At 36.6% G+C, this 22,234-nt stretch overlaps 3 protein-coding genes across 21 annotated transcripts; all 3 read left to right on the top strand.

Moving 5' to 3' along the window:
* Positions 1-882: 882 nt before the first annotated feature.
* Positions 883-5,687, top strand: LOC118047962 (uncharacterized). 3 transcript variants are annotated; one of them, XM_035057447.2, is made up of 7 exons: positions 883-1,326; positions 2,842-2,924; positions 3,021-3,143; positions 3,236-4,069; positions 4,229-4,445; positions 4,548-4,967; positions 5,146-5,687. In XM_035057447.2, exons 1-7 carry the CDS (start codon positions 1,038-1,040, stop codon positions 5,166-5,168), a joined length of 1,989 nt encoding a protein of 662 aa, XP_034913338.1. In that variant the 5' UTR covers positions 883-1,037; the 3' UTR covers positions 5,169-5,687. The 3 variants fall into 3 exon arrangements, with proteins under 3 accessions (XP_034913338.1, XP_034913331.1, XP_073268247.1); XM_035057440.2 differs by having other exon boundaries at positions 884-1,326; positions 4,548-5,687; XM_073412146.1 differs by lacking the exon at positions 883-1,326 and adding an exon at positions 2,494-2,595 and having other exon boundaries at positions 4,548-5,687.
* Positions 5,688-6,962: 1,275 nt separating this feature from the next.
* LOC118047951 (heavy metal-associated isoprenylated plant protein 19) lies at positions 6,963-12,504 on the top strand. 2 transcript variants are annotated; one of them, XM_035057418.2, is made up of 3 exons: positions 6,963-7,391; positions 7,515-7,596; positions 11,862-12,504. In XM_035057418.2, the coding sequence occupies exons 1-3, from the start codon at positions 7,275-7,277 to the stop codon at positions 12,041-12,043; spliced, it is 381 nt and encodes a 126-aa protein (XP_034913309.1). In that variant the 5' UTR covers positions 6,963-7,274; the 3' UTR covers positions 12,044-12,504. The 2 variants fall into 2 exon arrangements, with proteins under 2 accessions (XP_034913309.1, XP_034913318.1); XM_035057427.2 differs by lacking the exon at positions 11,862-12,504 and adding an exon at positions 10,738-11,112 and having other exon boundaries at positions 7,029-7,391.
* A 1,476-nt stretch (positions 12,505-13,980) lies between these two features.
* Positions 13,981-22,234, top strand: LOC118047890 (uncharacterized). Of its 16 annotated transcripts, XR_012170827.1 has the most exons (17): positions 13,981-14,537; positions 15,114-16,276; positions 16,402-16,583; positions 17,122-17,327; positions 17,473-17,541; positions 17,679-17,751; positions 18,346-18,502; positions 18,606-18,897; positions 18,986-19,100; positions 19,270-19,433; positions 19,581-19,655; positions 19,755-19,935; positions 20,078-20,167; positions 20,594-20,654; positions 20,890-20,941; positions 21,057-21,090; positions 21,885-22,234. XR_012170827.1 is itself a non-coding variant. In XM_035057329.2 (15 exons), exons 1-14 carry the CDS (start codon positions 14,211-14,213, stop codon positions 20,635-20,637), a joined length of 3,138 nt encoding a protein of 1,045 aa, XP_034913220.1. In that variant the 5' UTR covers positions 13,981-14,210; the 3' UTR covers positions 20,638-20,654; positions 20,855-22,234. The 16 variants fall into 16 exon arrangements, 5 of the variants coding, with proteins under 5 accessions (XP_034913220.1, XP_034913212.1, XP_034913272.1 ...); XR_012170830.1 differs by having other exon boundaries at positions 20,589-20,654; positions 21,057-22,234; XR_012170826.1 differs by having other exon boundaries at positions 20,594-20,941.

Below are 22,234 nucleotides of genomic sequence, written 5' to 3' on the forward strand. Positions count from 1 at the left end.
GTGTATGGAATTCTAAAAAATATATATTTTTAATTAAAAATATATATAAATATATTTTTTAATATCAGCATATTAAAATAATTAAAAATATATAAATTTAATTTTTTTTAAAATAAATATATTTTTTTAAAACACACCAATATATAATTAAAAACTCAATCTCCAACATGCACTTACAAGATAATCTTAAAATAAAAAATCAAAACTTTAATCATCAAAATCACCCCTTTAAAACTCATAATCAATTCACGAAAAATCCATGACTACACATCTATTTACATGACATACGCATTTCAATCTTAATATGGTATTCGTAGACAATCTCCCTCTCTCTTCTTCCATAACAGGAGGGAAAAACAAACTTGATATTCAAAATAGCATGGATCTATTTATTTACATGGCTAATGGACAGGCAGCTGGTGGAATTAAAGTTTCTAACATATTTTCCAAACCCAAATCCGAAATAACACCATTTTTTGAAAAATAAAGCTGTTATCATAATTTTTCGAATCCAGTAATTAATTTATAATTATTTTTGTAGTGGTAGTAATTTCAAAACAATTAATTTCTTCTGACAACTGGCAAATAGACCGAGCGAGTCTCCCATTTAAAAACCCGGCAATTGCGGGCACCACTTCCTTATCTCGCTCTCTTTCAACTTGTTCCTTGTCTGTTGCCTGGATCCCGTACAGGATACGTGTCGTGTAACCAAAAATACAAAACCCAAAGGTAATTCCCGAACATTAATAAGGGTATTTACGGAAAATCGTTTTCCCACCATAGCAATCCACGCAGTTCCAAACTCCTCACCTTCGTGGCACCCTCGTGGACGCAATCGTAACCGCCCATCTCTCCTTAAAATCCCCACATCACGAAACCCTAGCAACCCCTCCTTTTTTAAATCCCAGTTCAAATAAACAAGCAGAGATAAGATACAAACGATGAAATGATAAAAGAGAGAGGCTAGAGAGAGAAACCCTAATCCTCCTCTTCCTTTATACTTATCCTCTTCGTTTTTCGTTTTTTAATAGCAATTGATGGAGAGGTCGGCGACTCGGTCGCCGCCGGAGAAGGCGACGTCGCTGGGGTACGTGAGCTGGGAGGAGGTATCCGTTTCCAGCGACAGAGGGAGGAGAGAGGTGCAGTATTATCTGAAGAGAAACGACGGTGGAAAAGACCTGGCAATTACAGGGAAAGAGAAGAGCTCACGGCACATGTCTTATTATTTTGAAATTAGGAACCGGTCGAATTTGTTTCCTATGGCACCCTCTCTGAAGCCGAAGTCAAGAAGAGAGGTTATTGACTGGCTCGATTCAATTGTTTCAGGTACATAAGCAAAAACCTATTTGAAACTTTTTTTTATTATTAATTTCCCTCTAAATTCTGAAAATCTCGAAGCTTTTGGGATTTCTTTTCAAGGGTTTGTGTTCTTTGCGGTATTATGTTGGATCCCAGTTCTTTTTTCTTGGCATAGTTGGGAATACGATCTTGGATTTTGTAATTCAGTCCAAAATTCAAACTCTTCCGATATTTGCATCGGGGGATATAAATCTTCGCGGAGCTGTGTTGTGTTGTTCTTAATTCGTTTAAATACTAGCCTGGTTTTTCAGTTTATTGCTGCTTCCCTTGCTGCACGGGCTTTTTCAGGCCTTTGAATTTTATTTTTGAAGATGTCTCCACCCTCGCCTAGTTTTGCGATTTCGTATTTTGCGGTATAATTCTGTCCGTTACCTCTCCTGATCTGAATAGGAAACATAGATATTTTTCTCTAATTTTTCATTTATATTGAAATATATGGAAAATTTTTATTTTTAGAATTTGCCTAAAGATGACCGATTATATCAAATTGAAAAGTTTGCATCTTTAAGTATCTGTTTCCAATCTGTCGTGGCGAGTACATGCCTGTAGATGCCCTAATTAGGGCTGTTGTCAATGATGTCATGTCCATGTGCCTTTTCTTCTCGAAGATGCGCTTATACATTTTCTTTCCTTGGATTCCTCGCGTGCTGTGCCCATCTAGAGGATGGGTGAATTCTTTTTAGCACCTCTTGACATTTCTTCTTTTTTCCCGGATTTTATTTCTCAAGGAGGAAAGAATTGTGTTCTTGTGATAATGGAAAACACTTCTTTTTGTGCAAGCATATCTAGAAATGTAAATTTTTCTTTCCAATTCCAAATAATAAATTCATAATTTATCTTTGTTTTTGGATCTGAAGGGAAATAAAATATTCAAATCCTTGCTCTCTTTATTAGAGCAAATTTTTATATAGGTGCTCTAAATATCCGTTCTACAGGCCAGCAGACCATTATTTCATAATCAGTTTCTTTTAGCTCTATACCCCTCTCGTTATTAAGAGCAGGCTGCTCTCCTTAACCTTTTTTCATGTCTTCTCCCTATTATGTGTTTACTGCCCTAACTATTAACTCTGCCCTTGTCGTAATCACCTATTTCTGTGCCATGTTACTACGAACTGATGATGATCTGGGATGCAGGAATACTTATTCAATTTTAAAGAGCTGGTTAGAGCATCGGATGCTTATGCCTTCACTATCTAGATTATGATCTTTCATGGCCAGATCTATCCTACTTTATAAGTAAATTTCCTGATCATGGTACCCTTTTGTGCTGTCATATTGAAATTATACCCTCCTGTAAAAATGCCAAGGCCTCTTGTTTGTGTAATTGCATTTGTACCATGGGTTTTTATCTGATGATAAACCATTATATGCTCCCCTTTTGGTTATGTACGCTCCTCTTTGCATCAGCTCCTTATTCTTTCCTTTCTCTCTTACCGCAGTGATGGCCATCTATTGAATTTTGAGTTTGCTATGGAATTTCAGGTTCCCTTCTACAAGCACCAATCTTTCAAGCAGGCTCCTTGGATAACAGTGATGCATCTCAGTTGGATATGGAAATCTTTAAGGTAAGAGTGGTGTTATTGACTCCGTGATGTTTCAAATTGGGATATTTAGTATGCAGGCTTTGTCTTTTTGATTCTTACCTGTTTAAATTTTTTTAGGATATTCAGTCACAAAAGCTGGGGCATTATTCTTCAGAATTTTTGTGGTTAGGTTCTCCATGGGTTTGCAGGAAGAAAAGAAAGCATTATGAGTCTTTTTACCGGAATGGTGTCAAAATTTCGGTGAGTGTGTTTGTGTTTTTTTTCTCTGTGACCATGGTTCCACCCCCCATTGTATCTGACTTCTCTATGTGCTTTACTCGAAAACATTTCAGGTTCATGACTTTGTTTATGTCTTAGCCGAGGAGGATAAACGACTCGTTGCTTACTTGGAAGATCTCTACGAGGACTTGAAAGGGAACAAAATGGTTATGGTACGATGGTTTCACAAAATTGATGAGGTTGGTATTGTTTTGCCTCACAATTTTAATGACAGAGAGATTTTCTTTTCTCTGTGTCTTCAAGATCTCAATATCGAATGCATAGATGGAGTGGCCACTGTTTTGAGCCCTCAGCATTTCAAGAAATTCTTAAATGAGGCTGCATGTACTAGGTTCAATGCTTTTGTTTGTGACAAGCTGTTTGACAATGAAGATGTCAATCACTTTGACATTACTCAAGTTGAAGGTTACTGGAGACAGGAAATTCTTGGGTATTTGACTGTCCTTCCTTCAAAGTGTCTGGCGAATTCCCAATATCCAGGCAATGGCTTGAGAGGTGAAGGACATGACAATAATGCTAGTAGGATGAGACCTAAGAAGAGGCTTCGCAGATTAAAAGACAATGATGATGTTTGCATTGTCAGAAAAGAATCAACTACTGCTAGGTGTTTTAACATGCAAAACTTGCGTAACAGTCGGATTGACAGCAAAACTGGAAATGAGATATGCAGTCAAAGGGGAGAAGAGCATACTGCCTTTTTGTCTACAACAGAGGTTATGCAAAATCCTCAAAATCTACATGTTGGCTCTGAAGTTGAAGTGCTTTCTCAGGATAGTGGTATTAGAGGTTGTTGGTTCCGAGCTTCGATAATTAAGAAGCACAAAGATAAGGTGAAGGTGAGATATCAAGATATCAGCGATGCAGCTGACGAAGCCAATAAACTAGAGGTGTGTATTGTTAAACCTACTTATGTTTTGCAAACTTTTTTGCTTTTCATTGTGGAAAGCAGGAGGGGATATAAAGAAGTCATTTGCATGTAGTTATGTCCCTTTAAGTCCATATTTTTACAAGTTCAATCCAACATACAGTGTTGTTTTATGTTGTAGGAATGGGTTTTGGCCTCTAGGGTTGCTGCTCCAGACCAATTAGCTATCCGGATTGGTGGAAGGACTGTTGTCCGCCCCACCCCCCAGCTCAATAAAGAACGAGCAGCATCAATTGCTGATGTGGGGACTGCTGTAGATGCTTGGTGGAATGATGCTTGGTGGGAAGGTGTCGTTGTCCAAAAAGAATCTGAAGATAGAATCCATGTCTTTTTCCCAGGTTTGGAAACTTTCTTTCCTCGGAAATTAAATTGCAACATTATTCAGTTCCATGTCATTTTTTTTTTTGTTAACTTCAATTTTGTAATCTGACATTTTTTAGGAGAAAAGAAGGAATCAGTTTTCTGTTGCTATGACCTAAGACTTTCCCAAGAGTGGGTGGGAAATGAGTGGATGCATATCGAGGGACGACCAGACATTCTGTCCCATTTATCATCCTGCTTGGAAAGAAAGCAATTAAAGTTTAGATCTGATGAGAGTAAATTGGCCCAGGCTGCTATTCCTGATTCCAGGCAATCAGGAGAAGCCCACCCTGGATGTATTGATTATTCTTTAGACTCTGGATGTGATACGGGAAAAGAATTGAAGGTAGTTCCAGATCTTTCAAAGGATAATTTGCTAGCCCAGTTGAGGTGGAGGTCAATAAAGAAGAGAAGACGTGGTAGTGGGAGTTCTGGCCATAAGATGCACCCCAAGAATAATGGGGGTCGAAGGTTATCAAAAGTCATCGGATCCAATTCAGGTGAAAGATTTTTGATTCCAACTGCCCTGAAAGTTGATCATGAGAACTGCAAGTACATGGGGGATTCTCTCTTTACCTCTGCTGTTGTGCAGCCTCTATCAAGCTTGGTTATGTCTAGATGATTGGTTCCTTGTTATTAGGATATCTCAAGCAGATGTTACTTTTTGATCTTTTGCAGAGGTATACATGTGTAGCCGATAGAATCCTTGCCTATGATAGATTTTTGATGTTGACGACCTCGAAAGTGGATGAAGAGAGCTGCTGTACATTGGGGTTCTTTCTTTTTCTGTTGTTCAGCCTCTATCAAGCCTGCTTATAAATCTGCCTGAGACAGGCTTCTTTTTGTTGGGACGTGGAAGGGTTATTCGTCCATCTCTCAAGTAGGTGTAGTTTTTGTTCTTTCGCTTTTCAGAGGTACATATTCTCATGGTGCATGTACTCGATGCAACACAATAGATTACAGGCCATTGCCATCGGTTTTGAAAACTATTTGCTGAGAAGTGATGGCATCCAATCCCAAGCTCCTTCACCGGAGCTATGTATTTGTATCTAACAGTAGCCGCTGGGGTCCCCAAACATCAGGCAGCAATTTTGAATGACCTTATAGAGTTCTAACCCCTGCATATACTTGTACCCTTGAAAGACCATTGCAGCATGATTTCTGCTTGTGATTTGTATCTGTATATCATCTCTGGCAATAAATTTTTACCTTCTTGCTTCTCTCCGTGCTCAAGTTGTTTTAGATTTTTAGATCGACTAGTTTCATTTTATGCGTGGTTTAAGTTGAACGGATATTAGCTGTGCCGCCTTTTGGGACTTCCTTTTGTGACGCTTTCCTGTATTTTTCGCTTCAGCAGCAAAAACAAGCTTTGTGGTGCAACTGACAAGTGCCTCTGTGGCAGTAAGATGCATTTTGTGATTTTTTTGATAACCATGGGGATGGGGAACCTATGTATTTATATTTCGGTTTTGGCTGTGGGTTCCCGTGCTGGAAAAGATCCAAAAGTGGTCCCTTGGTTGATATAAACAGCTCAATTGTAAGATTCCTTTTTATGGTTTTGATTAAAAATTGCTTTTCAAAAGGGATGTTTGTTTGTAAATATACTAAAATAATTATTTTTTTAAAATTTTATTTTTAATATTAAAATACTAAAAAAAATGTAAAAACATTAAATAAATTAATTTGAAACAAAAAAAATATTAATTTAACGTAAAAAAATTTCAATCTCAATGCCGAATAAGAACTTATTTGTAGACCGCAAACTAATCTTTGGCTTAATAATAATTATTATCCTTTTTAGGTTCAATCACTTTATAAATTTCATTATCGATATTCTGGATGGGCTAACAGCATCATCTATCAAAGAGTGGTAAGCGGTTAAGCACTTTGTGCCAGTAAACTCAAGCAAAAAAGGATACATATTCAACTAGAGTTTTTTTTTTAAAAATATTTTTTTAATTATTTTTTAGATTATTTTGACGTTCTCATATTAAAAAAAATATTTTAAAAATAAAAAAATATTTTAATATATTTTTAAATAAAAAATACAATAAAAAATAAATAGCTATATCTCAAACATGCCCTCAGGGAATTTGCTTGTCTGTAGAAAACCACAAGCCACTTGTTTGATTTTTTTGGTTAATCCAGTTGTTCAGCATCAAAGTTGCCGCCGAACAATCAAATCAAGTAGGCGAAAATTTTCGTTTGTTTAGCTGTTAACGTTTGACATTGTTATGGTAAAGAACAAAAGCTTTAGTGGCTTGATTAGCGCGGAGCTGTGACAAAGCCGAGAATGAGACCCATCAAACCTTCTACAAGGTCGCTCTGTGTCTAAAATCTCAGCTCTATTGGCTCGCTGCAGCCTGCAGAGTTTGGCCAAAGCCAAACTCTTTATTGACACGACATCTAAATTGACCTTAATAAAAGATCAGAGTACTAATGCAAGTGTTTGGTCTCATAAGCAAGCTACAAAGAATCATTCAAGAGGAGAAAAAATTCAAAAACAGTGTTTTGTGTGGGCCTGCCTCAGTGAATGAAACATCTTTGTCAACAAAGCACTAAAGACCCCTTTTCACTTTTACTAGCCTCTGTAACCTGTTCTATCTTGATTCCTTGTTCTCCAACAATTGAAGCATCTTAAAAGTTGGGCTTGCTCTATCAACACAGCAGAAGCTGTTCTTAGATCTTTTTCAGATCATTTTCGTTCTCCATCTTTCTTTCCCTTGCCCATTTCAAGATGGGATTGAACTCGTTACCTTACTTTCCTATATGAGCATCTTTGCTGATTTTAGTCACAGAACAAAGATATGGCTCTGGCTTCATCGCCTAAAAAGGAGATACAAAGAATTGGAATCAAGAAGTCAAAGAACATGCTATATTCTGGAACTAGCCTGGCCTCTGTTGAATCCTTAACCGTGCCTCTTGTTAGCACTCTCTCCCTCTCTCTCCATTTTCTTACGTTGAGCTTACAAGTTTTACTTTTTTCACCTGCAGTCAAAGAATTATGTAAGTTCTCATGGTTTATTGTGGGTGCTGATTGCAAGCAGGTTCAGGTAGTTGTTCTTTCAGCAGATATTCGATGTGCAGAATGTCAAAGGAGAGTAGCTGACATAATGTCAAGAATGAATGGTAAGATTTCTTGAAACTTGGCCATTGAGGTGTTAAGCTTTCAAAGAAATGTAACAAGTTCTTAGGATTCCTCCAGACTGCTAATTAAAAGATGATTTTGGATGTCTTTGGAGGCACCTCCAAGGAATTCTCTTGGAGTTATAGCGATGACTGAGCTAACGTTCGGTCACTGATGTGGTCCTAAAATTAATAATAATACTCTTTGAACAGCAAAAAATGCCCTTTCATTTCCTTTAAAAGCGGTCCTGGTTGCTTGCTGCCACAGTAACCTCATCCTTCTTCTTCCCTTCTTTTCTTGGGGCTTACTGACTTCCTTTTAGCAATTTCGTGTGAATGCTTCCTTGTATCAAATAATTAGGCCTCTCGCTGTGGCAATGCATGAGTTTCATCGTATGTTCTGTTATGTGAAAAGCTGGTACAAAAGAAGAACATTATTTAAACATCAAACTTTGAAATGGCACAAGTGTACTTCCCTGTCATTGTTGAGAAATACACATCCTTCTTCCTAAAATACCTAATCCAGCAGTTGTTACTTTGTGGGCTGGACCTTCAGACTCTGTCTGTAAATTTGATGCAGCGATGGACAAATTATTAATTGAAATTCACACTTCCAATTATTTTCTTTCCACATTCCATGTTTTAGATGACTCTGATTGTTGGAATATTATTTAACTAAGGATCTAGCCTGCATATTTGTATGTCGTTTTGCAATGATGCATAGTTGTATGTCGTTTTGCAATGATACAAGGTATACATGCGCCTAGAATAACTAAGGATTCTTTTGATGTAGATTTTAAAATTAATTCAAACACCCCCCTTAATTTTTAAAATCTCACAATTCTTGAAATTGAGAGATGTATTGCAGATGCTTGCATACTTTCCTGCTCTTTACCATTTACCTTGGAAAGTACTCTTTGCTTTGTTTTAGCCACTGTCTCATTATAGCTTGTTAGACAACTACATTGCTGCCACCATTTCCTTCTTCTTACAACGCCATCTTGAGCCATCTCTTTTTATCATGGCTAGCTAATGGCATCTCACTGCCATCTGTTCAATCTCATTCTTCAGCAATTGTATTTGTTTAAACATGGCTATTCTTAGTCATTTTTCTCCTTTTATGCATAGTTTCTAGACCCGGCTCGATTCAAGACCCGGATTTTGACTAGGTCATCGGGTCAATTCTTTCTTTTTTTTTTTTTTTTTTAAAAAAAAAAATCAAAACGATGTTGTTTTAGTTAAAAAAACAAACAAAAATCGATAGGTTGCAACCGGGTTTTGCCGGGTCAACCCGCCAGGTTACACCGGGTTTTCTTTCTTTATTTTTTCTTCAACCCGACTTGGTTCCAGTCCCGGGTCAGCCAGGTTAACTCACCGACCAGGTTTCAATATTATGTTTTCATGGCTTCCCCCATAGTTTTCTAGCCAAACATCTTTCTTTCAAGATTTGGCTCTTCAAGTGGCTTTTGTGCTTGCTCTTCATCAAGATCCTACCTTCCTTTTATCATGATTCCTTGTCCATTTTCCAACTCCTTCATTAGGAAGAGATCTCTTCTCTTCTTCATGTGTGGTCTCTATTGTACCATATCATTTCTTGTCCAAGAATTTGTCAGCTTGCAGGAGCCCCTCTTGGGCTTTTTCTATCTTTCTCTTAATGCAAGGTCCCAGTTCTTTTGTCTGGGGATCTATTATCTCGCAACTCTATTTTTTTTATGTCACTCCTCCATCCTCTCACTCTAGGGTTTGCTTTCCATTTTCTTTTGGGATTTCTTCTTTCTACACACATGCTTTAATCCCTTCCTGTTAGACTGATCTAGCTCTGTACCAGTGATAATTTATGAACAGCAGCATAAGGCCAGAAGTCTTTCTAATAAATCTGAAAGTGTCTACAAGTTTCTTATCACAAGAGAATAAAACACTCCTTATACAGAGGTTCCAAGTAACTCTTTAGAGACTCATTAAATATATATTCATGTAACATATACAAGAACCCTCACTAAATACATGAACTACATACATTCATGAAATTCTAATGAATAATGAATCTAGATTTTTCTTAATTATTTCTAACACTCCCCTTTTATTTGACAAATCTACAACTCCCAGTTTGTCTCGGAAATAATAGAACTTCTCTGTAGCAACTGGTTTTGGGAGGACATCTGCCATATGTTCTTTTCTACAAAAATGAAGTTCAATTGCTGTTTTTTTCATAAGCTCTCTGATATAGCAATGACGAAGTTCAATATTGTACTCTGCGCGATTATGGAACACTGGATTTTTAGTCAAGGCAATGGTTGACATGTTCTCACAAAACATGGTTGTTGAAATGAATTGCCTCTGACGCAAATCCTCCAGAATTCTTCTAGGCCAAAATGCTTCAACTGCCGCACTTGTAAATGAAATATGTCATGTCTCTGCTGATGATAAACCCATAACTTGTTGTTTCTTTGATGACCAAGAGATAACCTTTGATCCCAAACAAAATACATAACCAGCTGTACCTTTTCTGTCATGGACAGAACCTTCCCAGTCACTGTTAGTATAACCAATCGGGCTGCACACCTTTTCTACTTCATATACGACACCATAGCTTCTTGTTCCCTACACATATCTCAGGATTCTCTTGACTGCTGCAGAATACCTTGCTTGGTTTACTCATAAACCTTGACACTATGCTAACAACATTATCAATATCAGGTCTTGTGTGTATAAGAAAACGAGTGAGCCAAAAAACTTTCTGTTTACAGTTTCATCAATCTTCTTTTCACCACCATTCTTTGAAACCTTCCCAGTCACAGGTTTGCTTTGTGACATGGTAAATTTCTTTAACAAATCAGCTGCATATTTTTCCCGAGAAATAAAAATTCTCCCAGGTTCTTGCTTCACCTGCATGCCTAGGAAATATCTCATAAGCCCAAGATCAGTCATCTAAAACCGACTCGTCATCTGCTTTTTGAAATCTTTTGTCATCTGGTCGTTTCCCAAGTAAATTAAATCATCCACGTAAAGAAATATTATAAGAAAGCCATTCCCGTTGGACTCCGTGCTCCATAGTGTGATACTGGATAATGTTTTCTTTTTCTCTATGAACACAGTAAGCATCTTAACTGTAACCCCTTTTTTTTTACAATTTTGTTTTGGCAGAGACAGAATCTGTATCGATCAATGTATTGGAAAAGAAGGTAACTCTCACTTGTAGGTATCCTGTTGTGAGAGTTTCTACAAGGCAAGTTGCTGCTGTATACGGAAATCCTCTAGGCAAAATGGCAGTGATCAAGCGAATTTTTCGTTCTTACTGCCCTTGATGACATGTAAATGTTTCGACAATGAACACAGTTCTATTATCAAAAGATCGTGGCTGCGTGAAATAACCACGTATATAATTGTTATATTACGTTGAGAAAGTAAGATAGAATCTCAGATACTTGTTATCGAGCATGCTTGAATTTGTCAGGGAAACAGATAAAAAAAGGCAGATATGTTTGGACAGACATGGAAATTATGAGTTTTTGTTGATAAGTGCAGAGCTTGATTTCCAATTTGAAGGAGGGAAAAAAAGTACTTTTCTAGGAAGGAGATAAACAACTACATGAACGTAAAATCTTCCATTATTAACTTTTTTCTATTTTCAGGGCAGGCTAACATGTAAGGTGGCTTCAATTTTGCGTAACACAAACCTTTGCAAACAAGAAAGAGATGCTTCGTATAATGTGTCACGGAGTAAAACGAAGCATGGGACAAGAGGGAAAGATATGCTTCCCCTTGTACCTGTGTGGAAAATAAACAAAGCACAAAAGTGAAGTTTCCAAAATGAACGCAAAGGATTTCCAGCGGACATTCCAAAAGCAGAAAAAACAGTCGGTCTATGATTATTCAAATTCTCAAAATCGTTATTTCTCCAGATGTTCTTGGCCTTCATATCAACCCATCGTTGATTTCGTACCATGTCTTTTCTCAGCTTCGTACCTGCTAGGGTAAATTACAAACATTGTCTTCAAACGGGCTCTGTTTTTGTTTCCGTTTCCCTTCCCCCCACGTCAAGCTCATTCTCCTAGAAAACTATAAGATTGCAAACTCAGTAGGCTCTTTCTTTTGATCCATGACTGCAGACTTGCTGCATGATGCTGAGAATTAACCTTGACTGCGATGCTTGGTGAAAAAAGGCTAGGAGAATCATTCTCAACATGAAAGGTGAAACTGTCTTGAATGAAGATATTAGCATTCATTTAATAGCAAATTAACCTTTCGTTTTTCCCTTTATATTGAAGAGGTAGAGACACACATGATTGAGAAGCAGCAATGCAGGATAAGCGCATGTGGAAGATTTAGACCATCTGATGTGGCGATAAAGCTAAGGAAAAAGATGAACCGCAGAGTTGAAATACTGGACACTCGGGACTTCGGCAGCAGCAAAGAACAGGAAGACCCGACGCCAGTGGTGGCTGGCTAACATGCGCCTCCCACTTCTTATCTTCTCGTGATGTTGCTGTACAAAATTCCTCGTGCCATTATAGTACGCGTGACCAAACCACACCTCATGAAATTTGGCAGATGCTGCTGAAATAGAAAGGAAACTAGAAATTCAAGCAGGCATGTGGAAAATTGAAGCAAAATGTGAATGGTTGGTGTAGAGATGTACAAATGCAATTCAATATTTATGTACTTAGCAACAACACAGGTAGTAGGGAAAAAAATTCCACAAATATGAGTTCTGCAAAACACTTCATTTGTAGTTTGTAAATGATAGAAATTTAACTAAAGGATGTGGGAAAAGTATTTTAGCTCAACACTGGTGCTGTGAATTGAAATGATGTGGGTACTTTTTTTCCCCTCTCATAGAAACTTGTTAGTTTTGGTCTTTGGGGGTAAAGTAGTTTTTTTATGGATTTATTGGTTATTATAAACGATTAGAGATAACTCGGTTTTTTTCGTCTTTTTTTCATATTCAAATGATATCATTATACTTGAAAGCGAAACTCAATCAATGGCTTTTAGGAGTATTTTTTTTTATTTTTACTTTTTAAAAGTATAATAAAATGACTTGATTCACTTTAAAAAATTATATATATTTTTTAATTTAATCCTATTTGTTTTTTCATGTAGTTAGAGTGTGTAATTTAATATTTTAATAAAAAAAAATAATTGGCATGTACATTACACATAACAACAAGTAAGCCGCCCCACTATATTTAAGTAATGCATGTGACAGCCAAAACTATTTAAATTTCATCATTTATTATTTAAATTAATTGGGCATTGAGCTTAGCTAAATTTTTTATTTGTTTTATAGAATTTTTCATTAATTTTGAAAATAACCTTAGTTTTCTCAAGTTTTTGATTTATCAGTTTTTATTAAATTTATTATTTAAAAAAAATGTTTTAGAATTAAGTTAGATTAATTGCCTAAATATCACTTCTTTTTTGGTTCGTTTTTTTTAAATGTTGTTTTCATTTTCAACCTCTAATGTTTGGCTGGTTAGAACATAACTTTTCTAATTTGTTTTAATTTGTGTTTCAAGAGGCTATTATGATCTCGTATCCTAAAAAAGTGAGTTTTACATGTTAATCTTGATAAAATTGGGTTAATCTAAAATGTTGTGTTTTTAATATATATATATATATATATTTTAAATATATTATCCATGTTACTATCTTAATATTTTAAAAATATTCTGTCAAGCATGTATTGTATTTAACCTTTTAACGTCTTTATTTTTTTAAGATTGGAAAAGAGGATCCAACCTATGATGTAACGTTGACCAGTGATCTAATTGTTTTTTATTTGAAGCAGGACTAGTGTGTATTTTATATATTTATTTTAGTTTTTAATTTCAATACATTAAAAACATAAAAAAATTTTAAAAAAATAATTTAATTTTTTTCATGCAAAAAATAATTTTAAAAACATTTTATAAAATATATTATAACGCAAAAATAAACACCCAGATATAAATGCTTCCATTCAAATAGCACGAGTTGGGATTACGTTTTCCGGACCCAGAGAGAACTTCTTTGCATTCCATAGGTCTATGAATTTTTACCCCCTGGGCACTTGAGGAATCTAGTCCGAGCCCCCAGAAAATGAAGGAAAATTTGTACACTGCCTCTGCTGTATCACATATCCGCTTTAAAAATGATTTAATTAATATACATTTTGTTTTACGGAAAGAAAGGACTTACTAGTTGGTCAAGTATAAAGATGATTTTTAACCATTAAAAAAAATGCCAGAATGAAATAATTACAACGGGTAGGCCTGCTTTATGTGGAATCTCCAATGAACTTCTTGCATATCCCATGATCGAAAAGGGATGAAAAAAGCGAGACAACAGCATAATAAATGGGCTAATGGGCTTAATCTGCTGACGATGTCCACCGCGTACGCGCTTTTATTAGGCACTCGCCCCGCCCTCCAAATCTGGAAAGCGTAGACACCCCGCCAGCGCAACACAATCACCTCCCCTCCTCTTCAAATAACTTAAGCCACCAAATTACCGTGTTTCAAAATTGACCCTCGTTTCATTCTCACGACTTCCCTCTCCGAACAAACAAGTAAATCCCTAATTCAACAAAACCCTAACCCTGACCTAGGTCGCTGCAGCATTTCCAACACCAAACAATGGCCAGCGACTCCGATGCCTCTCGTCGCAAGCACCGACGATATTCCTCCGATGACGAGGCGGAGAAGTCCTCGAAACGCCACAAACATCGCCACCATCACCACCGACATCGCCACTGCCGTAGCAAGAAGCACGGAGAGGATACAAAACAAGGCGGTGAAGAGATCTTTCCTGCTACTCTTCCTCCTCCGGTTCCTGTTGCGAATAGTAATGGAGCTGATAATGATGACGTGGAGGAAGGGGAGATCCTTGAGGAAGAAGGTTCTGGTGGTGTCGATGTCGAGGCCAATGAATTGCATGAAGAAGTACCAGATTCTCAGAATCTGGTGTGTTCTGTTTGCCCTCTTTTATCTATATTTTTTATGCAAACTGTTACTCTTTTGCCTTGTTTTGCTTCTTGTTTGGTCGCTGAGAAATATAACAAAATGTGGAATCTTAAATTTCAATTATTTTTTTACACTACGTTTTATAGCTACAAAAATTTGATAATTGCTTGCCTTCTGGGACTTTCCTCGGTTTTTGAAAATTTGAATTTCTGAATGAAAATGTTTTCTTTATGCTTTTCTCAGCGGCCAAACGGATGTTTGTTTTGATTTTTGGAATATGTGATGAATTTTTGGTTGGTGAGAGTTTTATAGAGAATGTTCCATACACATATGTAAGAACCTGCTTGCACTACAAACACGAACATGTGTGCATTGCAAAAAGAAAGAAGTTTCCTCTAGGCGTTTCAATGGAGAACTGGTGGCTTTATATTCATTAGTAAGAAGTTGTTAATCTCATTATTTATGTTTTTTTACTGCATACTCGCCACATGTGTTTTATTCCTTTAATAATTATTCACACTGCTTGTCATGTTGCAAGTTTCTGTTACTTAATTTTATTCATATATTTTATGGCAGGGATTTGACAAGAGTGACATTGGTTTTGTGAATAATCATCCAGTTGTTGATCAGTTTGACAATGAGGTCTGCCTTCGAAGAGATTCTAGGGCCGAGCTTCGAGATGAGCTAGTTTCTAAAATTGACTCAGAGGATCTCGCCAATGGTAATTTAGGTCGTGAATACCATAAAGATGATAAGAAGAGGCATGTGGAATCTATGTCCCCTTCAAAGGGAAGTAACAAGCAAAAAAGTAACCTGGATATCAATACAACTGAGGGTGATGATAGCAAATTAAGGGATCGGAGAAAGTCGTCATCTTCTGAAAGCAGCGAGAACAGGCATAAGAGGGCACAATCACCTTTGAGTGAAAGGTACCATTATGAGATTCATTCTAGGAGTAGATCAATGTCACGAGATCTAGTTAGGGAGAGATCGCGTTCTCGTAGCCTTATTGAATACAAGGATCTTTTGACAAGAAAAAGACACCATGACAGGGTTGATTATGACTCTGATGGTGAAAGAATGTCTCGAATTAGCAGGGATCTGCGACATGACAGTAGAGATTCAGTGAGAAATGTGGATAGGGAAAGCAGTGTTAGTTACAACAAGTCTTTTGATGGAGAGGATCGGTATCACAACAAGAATTCACAGGATAGAGAGAGGCGCAAGGAGAGGGAACAACGAAGAGAGAAGGAACAAGAGAGATGCAGGGAGAGGGAGGTGGATCGGGTTAGGAGAAGGGGGATGGAACGTGAGAGGAGCAGGGAAAGCTTCCCGAGAAGGGAGATGGAACATGAGAGGAGTAGGAAAAGCGACCATAGAAGGGAGAAGGATCAATATGGGGAGGTAGACTGGGAAAGGAGGAGGGAGAAAGAACAGGGGAGGAGTAGGGACAGGGAGGAGGAGATAGATAGAAAAAGACAGCAGGAAACAGATTTGAGCAAACACAAAAATATGCATAGGGCTAGTGACAGAGATAGAGACAGGGAGAGAGAAAGGGAGAAGGATAGGGATAGGTACAGGGAAAGGGATAGAGTTAGGGACCATGATCGTGGGAATGAACAGGAAAGGGAGAGGCGAAATGACAGGGATAGGGAGAAATCTAGGGATAAGAGTGATTCAGAAAAACTCTATAATATCAACAGCAATTCTTTTGGAAAGGGAAGAGACAATCTAAAGAGGTATTCTTTATACATAAAATAAAAATGCTTACTTTAATTGAAAACATTTTTTTTTACTTAAAAGAAAATATGTATCTGCAGGGCACCTTTGGACCTAACATTATGTTTTTTATATTTGGCTTCAGAGATGAAGATGAACAAGATGATTTTGAAAAAAGGATGGCATTAAAATTAGCTGAACAGGAAGAGGAAGATCTCAATAGAATAAAGGAGGAGAGTAGAAAGCGAAGGGAAGCCATTCTTGAAAAATACAGAAATCAGCATTTACAGCAGCAGAATCAGTCTCGATCAGAAGATGCAGACAAAGGTACTTTCCCTGTCCTTGTAATGTTTTATATTTTCTCTTGAGGTCAAGATCAGCATTAAACTGTTTGGTTTGTTATATCATATATAAACATGATTTTCAAGGTGTACATGCTTGCTTGATGAGTCTCACTTAGATCTGGTAATTTTCTTATCGAAGTTCAAGAAACACGATTCAGAGTTCCACTAGTGCCTGCAATTTTTGCAACTTAAACAATGAGTATGTGTCTTTACATGTGGTGTTATTTCTCATCTTAGGGCTAGAAAACTCTGGTTTTTGTTGTTAGAAAATGCTTAACTTGTTAATTTGAGTTACATCCAAGCAATAATTCTGGTGCCATCTCACAAGCAACTATGGTGGGTGGATGATGTGTGTGTTTAAGTTGAAAATCCTAAATGAAAAATCTGCTGATTCATAATTGATATTGAGCAGGGTTAAGTACCTATGGATAATTAAACCAACTGATTTCTATCTGTTTTCTGTGATTTATCATTTGTTTCTCATGCCAATTTCCTCTAACAATAAAATTGTTTGTGTGAAGCATATAAAGAGCCTTTAGAAGGTCCTGGTAACTCAGCAGCAACCGACAATGTTGCTCCAGAAACTCTCGATAGTAGGACAGATGGTGCTGATGTTTATGTTGCTGAGACATTATTTTCTGTCGGGAAATCACCTTCACAAAATGGAATACAAGTTACTTCTGAGAGGAATTCAGGTGCTGCAGGGCTTGGAGAAGGTTCTCCGAAGGTGTGTTCATTTTTTCTCTAATGTCATGTTTTTTAAGCTACTAGGGTAATCAAGCTTAATATTCATATAGGTGGGAAGTGTATGCACGTTTACTACTGAATCATATTGGAGTTGATCAATTCTTTTTGGTTACTATTTTGTACAGAGTGAGAGATCAGATGAAAAATATTGTGATGATATTTTTGGAGAGACGCCTGTTGGAGTTCGTAAATCAGTAAGATCCACTGTTTCCTGCAATCTGTTTATCTGTCTTTTGTGTTGTTTATACTTGCTTTTTTAGTTGTATAATGCAGTTTCTTAAAATATTCATGCTCAATTATGCCAAGGATTTGTGATTTGAATGTGCTGCAGGGTAAAGGAGAAGGTTTGCCAATTGTGAGGAGTGGTCTCCATGACAATTGGGATGATCCTGTAGGGTATTATAGTAAGTATTCTAATATGTGATCATCTCTCTTTTCTTTTTTTTTTCTAAATGAGAACTCGATACAGAAATCTGTTTTTTAAAAAGATACGGATGTTTTTGAACTTGACTTTTCATGCTAAAGGCCTTTTATTTGATCTATTTTATCAGATTCTTTTTCTATCCCAATAAAATGTTAGCTATTTGTTTAGTGGTTTTGATAAAGCTACAAATATCATGTGGTTTTTTTTCCTAAAGTAAGAGATTGGAATATTTGGTTTTTATCTTGGTGAGAGACAAGAAGGAGTTCAGTTCTTATTACTTCTCATTGTTGCTAAAAAAAGAAAGTAAAGAAGTCTCTTTGACATCATATTTCAAGTGTTCCACTTCTATTTTCATTTCCTTTATATCCAGAGCTTGTGTTTTTCCTGTTCTGGAAGATGTGACTTCACTTTACATCTTTTCAGAGGCAATAGTAGAAAGTACAAGGCATGCCTTCAATTTGTCTCAAACATTTATAGTTCTTGAAAATTTATGGATTTGGTAGATCAATATGCTGCTATTGTTCTTGCAATAGTTATTCCAGTTATTTATGCTAATATCATTTTTGGTATGTAGGCTACCGATTTGGAGAAGTACTTGATGGTCGATATGAGATTGTTGCTGCTCATGGAAAAGGTGTCTTTTCTACAGTAGTTCGTGCGAAGGATCTGAAGGCTGGCATTGATGAACCTGAAGAAGTGGCTATAAAAATTATACGTAACAATGAAACAATGTTAGTATTTATTTTTTTAATAACATTGTGCTCTCCCTTTTCTTATCCATATTTGTCTTGGCAACCCATCTTACTGGCCACTGATTCTACATCAATGTTCTAGGCGCAAGGCTGGGGATACAGAGGTTTCAATATTGAAGAAATTAGCAGGTCAAGATCCAGAGAACAAGCGTCATTGTGTTCGTTTTCTTTCAAGTTTCAAGTATAGAAATCATCTTTGTTTAGTTTTTGAATCTCTTCACATGAACCTGCGTGAGGTCTTAAAAAAGTTTGGTCGAGATATTGGCCTTAAACTAACTGCTGTTAGAGCATATGCGAAGCAGCTTTTTATTGCTCTGAAGCATCTAAGAAACTGTGGTGTTCTTCACAGTGATATAAAGCCTGATAATATGCTGGTAAGTTTCAGTGCCACCATTGTGTTATTTTGCTTTAGTTAATTATCCATCGATTACCTGACCTGTTCTTTTCTCTCGTTTCCCACAGGTAAATGAGGCAAAAAATGTGCTGAAGCTTTGTGATTTTGGTAATGCAATGTTTTCTGGTAAAAATGAAATTACACCATACCTTGTAAGCCGGTTTTATCGCGCTCCTGAAATAAGTAAGCTCCATTGTTAAACTACTATTTTGGATACTGTCTTCTTGTTGGATAAATTGATATTGACATGTTCTCCAGAAAAAAATAAGTAGATATTGGCCTAACATTTATTACACTAAAATTTCATTTCCATATAGGAAAAAGTATTTGCTTATTTTGACCTACTTTGCAGTTCTTGGTTTGATGTATGATCATCCAATGGATGTGTGGTCTGTTGGTTGCTGTTTGTATGAGCTTTATACTGGAAAAGTTCTATTTCCTGGTTCTACAAACAATGACATGCTACGACTACACATGGAATTGAAGGGCCCTTTCCCAAAGAAGATGCTTAAGAAGGTAAAATTTACACCCCTGATAATCATTGTTGGTGGTTCACAAAAAGGCAACCTTTTGGTGTAAGCTGTTCTCCAGGGTGGTCTGCGTATCTGTTAATGAATTTGTGGTTCATTGTTCATCTGATATTGATTTGACTTGTGTATGCAGGGTGCATTTGTTGACCAACATTTTGACCGTGATTTGAATTTTCATGCTACAGAGGAAGACCCTGTCACTAAAAAGGTATGTTGTATGCACGTCCTATTTACAGACCTGTTCTTCACATTTGTACCTCATGGTAGCTCGATTTCAAATTGATTGATATATATTTTTCTTCTGCAGATTATGAAAAAGATTATTGTGAACATAAAGGCAAAAGATATTGGATCTATTATTTCGGGTTCTCCTGGTGAGGATCCAAAGATGTTAGCGAACTTTAAAGATCTTCTAGAAAAACTTTTTGTGTTGGATCCTGAGAAGAGGATGACAGTTAATCAAGCACTAGCTCACCCATTCATCACGGGCAAGTGAACCATGTTGCTGATTTTCTGACTCCAGAAATGCTGTTGCGCTAGATTTTGTACATTATGACCTAACTCATTCAGATATCTAATCATTGCACATTATCTTTATCTTATGTGTTCTGGCCTCTGAGCTTTGAGCAGTTTTTGGCATGGTTGAAGTCAAAACTGGTGATATGTGGTCAGCAGTACTCTTTACAGGCGGGTTCATTTCAGTGGTGTACTGGTTCTATTGTAAGACAACTTGCCAAAGGCGTTTTTTCCTCTTGTAATCATTTTTAATCATGGTCATTGAGAAAATTTATCATATTTGCTCTTATTTCTCTAGGATTATTGTTTTTTTTTTACTCTGAACATGGTCACTGCAATTGGATTTGCGGGTTACATGATAAGGGAAGAAATATTTTTTATCCCACGAGTTAGTAATTGTATTTGTTCTGAGACCCTTTGCTAAAGATGGCAGGAAGAATATCATTTTCTGTTGTGTTAACTTTTAGTTTCTACATGTGTAGTTTGTATTTAGTGCTGAATATCAAAACATCTGTCATTCTAACTGCTTCAATTATTTTTTCTTTATACTTGCAGTCTATATGTTCTCTTACTATTTTATGTGATTTTTCTGGTCCTTGAGAGTCTAATTGAATTTTTCATTCAGGATAGTCTTCCCCTGCATTGAGGCATCCTTCCAGTGCTTAAATGCTTAAAAGGCACCCAGGAGAAGGTACCTTGGCTTGTTTATTAGGAGCTTATTTGATAACCCCTTGAAAGTGCTAAATATGCTTTTATAGATGGCAGTGCTGCTACATCTGGCATCCTTTTTTGTTTCACAATGTGTATTTGTGTTTGAGACATGTTAGACTTCATAGGGAGTCTTTGTTCATATTTTTTATGTGGTTAATATTAATATATGTTCTAACTTAGTGAATGCATCTGATCCATGGCCTGTCATTCTGGAGGCACTTGTTCTGGAGATGTGCTGCTGCAAACTTGAAGTGAAAGTAATTTTTAGTAAGTACTTCATTTTTTAGATTTGATACTTTTCTCCTTAAATGGACTATCGGGGGAATATGTTGTATTCAATTTGAAATACTAATGTATCAACATTGCTTCCTGTGCTTTTTAGGGCTCTTCTCTTATCTCATCCATTTGCAGCTCTGGTAAGTATTTGAAAACAAATTGGTTACCCGAGCTTGGTGCATTTTTAAAAATTCTAAATATTTGATATTTAGGTTTCTTGAATTTTGATCTCTAATGTTGGTATAGTGTCTGTCACACATGCTTCATAAGATTCATGTGTTGCCTCCTATGTGTAGTCGGTATTTCTCTTATGAAAGTTTTATCAGCTACTTGAATATAGAACATAGGATGTGACGAAATCTATTGTGAAGCATAAGCTTCAGTCAAAACTGCACTTGAAGTAGGAAATCTAGTTGAACTTGTTGACACTTTTCTTACAAGTCTGTCCTAACAATGATAAAATTATAGTTTAATATAGACCAATTAACATGTTTCTGAGTAGCTGGATAACTTTCCTCTACGTTTTAACCAGTTATCTGTGTTAATTTCATTTGTTTGAAAATTGAAACCCTCTTGTGATGGATGTGATCACCGAAACCCATAGTCACTATTAGGTGAAGTTTGACCCAATTGGTTTTTTGATCTCTAAATGGCAATATAATCCTTGCAAAAAACAAACCGATACATGCAGTCATCAACGTTCAATTTGTGCCCTTTTTAGTCCCCATCTATCATTGTCATTTGAGATGATGTTTTAGACATCTGTCAAGCTCATGTGGCATTAGACCCAAATATTTTTCTGTGAGCCTCAACCATGACTGGTAACCATGGATTGGAAGAAGTTGAGCTATTTGTCTTTCATAGCCTACTCTGACATCACGTGTTGACATTTACATTTAGCAAGAGAGCGTTTTGTGTTTGGACATGTTGTCAGGAAAGTTGGTTGTTTGGAAAAGTATTGCACAAGCTACAGGCCTTCAAGTTTATCAATTTTTTATTTTGTGCACAAAGGGAGAGGCTTGGCAATATGTGGTCCAATGATATTGTCACGTTCCAAGGCTTTCATCTACCCTCATGATCTATGACCTTAACAACATGAGATCTGTATTCAGTTTCCCAATTGAGTATGGCTACAAGGATTGTGCTAGGTCTAGGTTTGGGTGTAGAATAGATAAACAGGGGATGGAGAAGGAAAGAGAAAGTAATGATAGTGAGATTAAAATGTAGATTTGAATATTGATGTCAACATAAATGATGATGCTGCTATTTTTTCATGTGTTTTAA

The sequence above is a fragment of the Populus alba genome, chromosome 10 (assembly GCF_005239225.2).
Source record: "Populus alba chromosome 10, ASM523922v2, whole genome shotgun sequence".
NCBI classification, from domain to species: Eukaryota; Viridiplantae; Streptophyta; class Magnoliopsida; order Malpighiales; family Salicaceae; genus Populus; species Populus alba.

Coding starts and splice junctions, on each gene's coding strand:
- LOC118047962 (XM_035057440.2), top strand. CDS start 1,038: ATGGAGAGGTCGGCGACTCGGTCGCCGCCGGAGAAGGCGACGTCGCTG. Junction 2,925..3,020: donor TGGATATGGAAATCTTTAAG/GTAAGAGTGGTG, acceptor AAATTTTTTTAG/GATATTCAGTCACAAAAGCT. Junction 3,144..3,235: donor GGAATGGTGTCAAAATTTCG/GTGAGTGTGTTT, acceptor AAAACATTTCAG/GTTCATGACTTTGTTTATGT.
- LOC118047951 (XM_035057418.2), top strand. CDS start 7,275: ATGGCTCTGGCTTCATCGCCTAAAAAGGAGATACAAAGAATTGGAATC. Junction 7,392..7,514: donor AATCCTTAACCGTGCCTCTT/GTTAGCACTCTC, acceptor GATTGCAAGCAG/GTTCAGGTAGTTGTTCTTTC. Junction 7,597..11,861: donor CATAATGTCAAGAATGAATG/GTAAGATTTCTT, acceptor TTTATATTGAAG/AGGTAGAGACACACATGATT.
- LOC118047890 (XM_073411617.1), top strand. CDS start 14,211: ATGGCCAGCGACTCCGATGCCTCTCGTCGCAAGCACCGACGATATTCC. Junction 14,538..15,113: donor TACCAGATTCTCAGAATCTG/GTGTGTTCTGTT, acceptor ATTTTATGGCAG/GGATTTGACAAGAGTGACAT. Junction 17,542..17,678: donor CTGTTGGAGTTCGTAAATCA/GTAAGATCCACT, acceptor AATGTGCTGCAG/GGTAAAGGAGAAGGTTTGCC.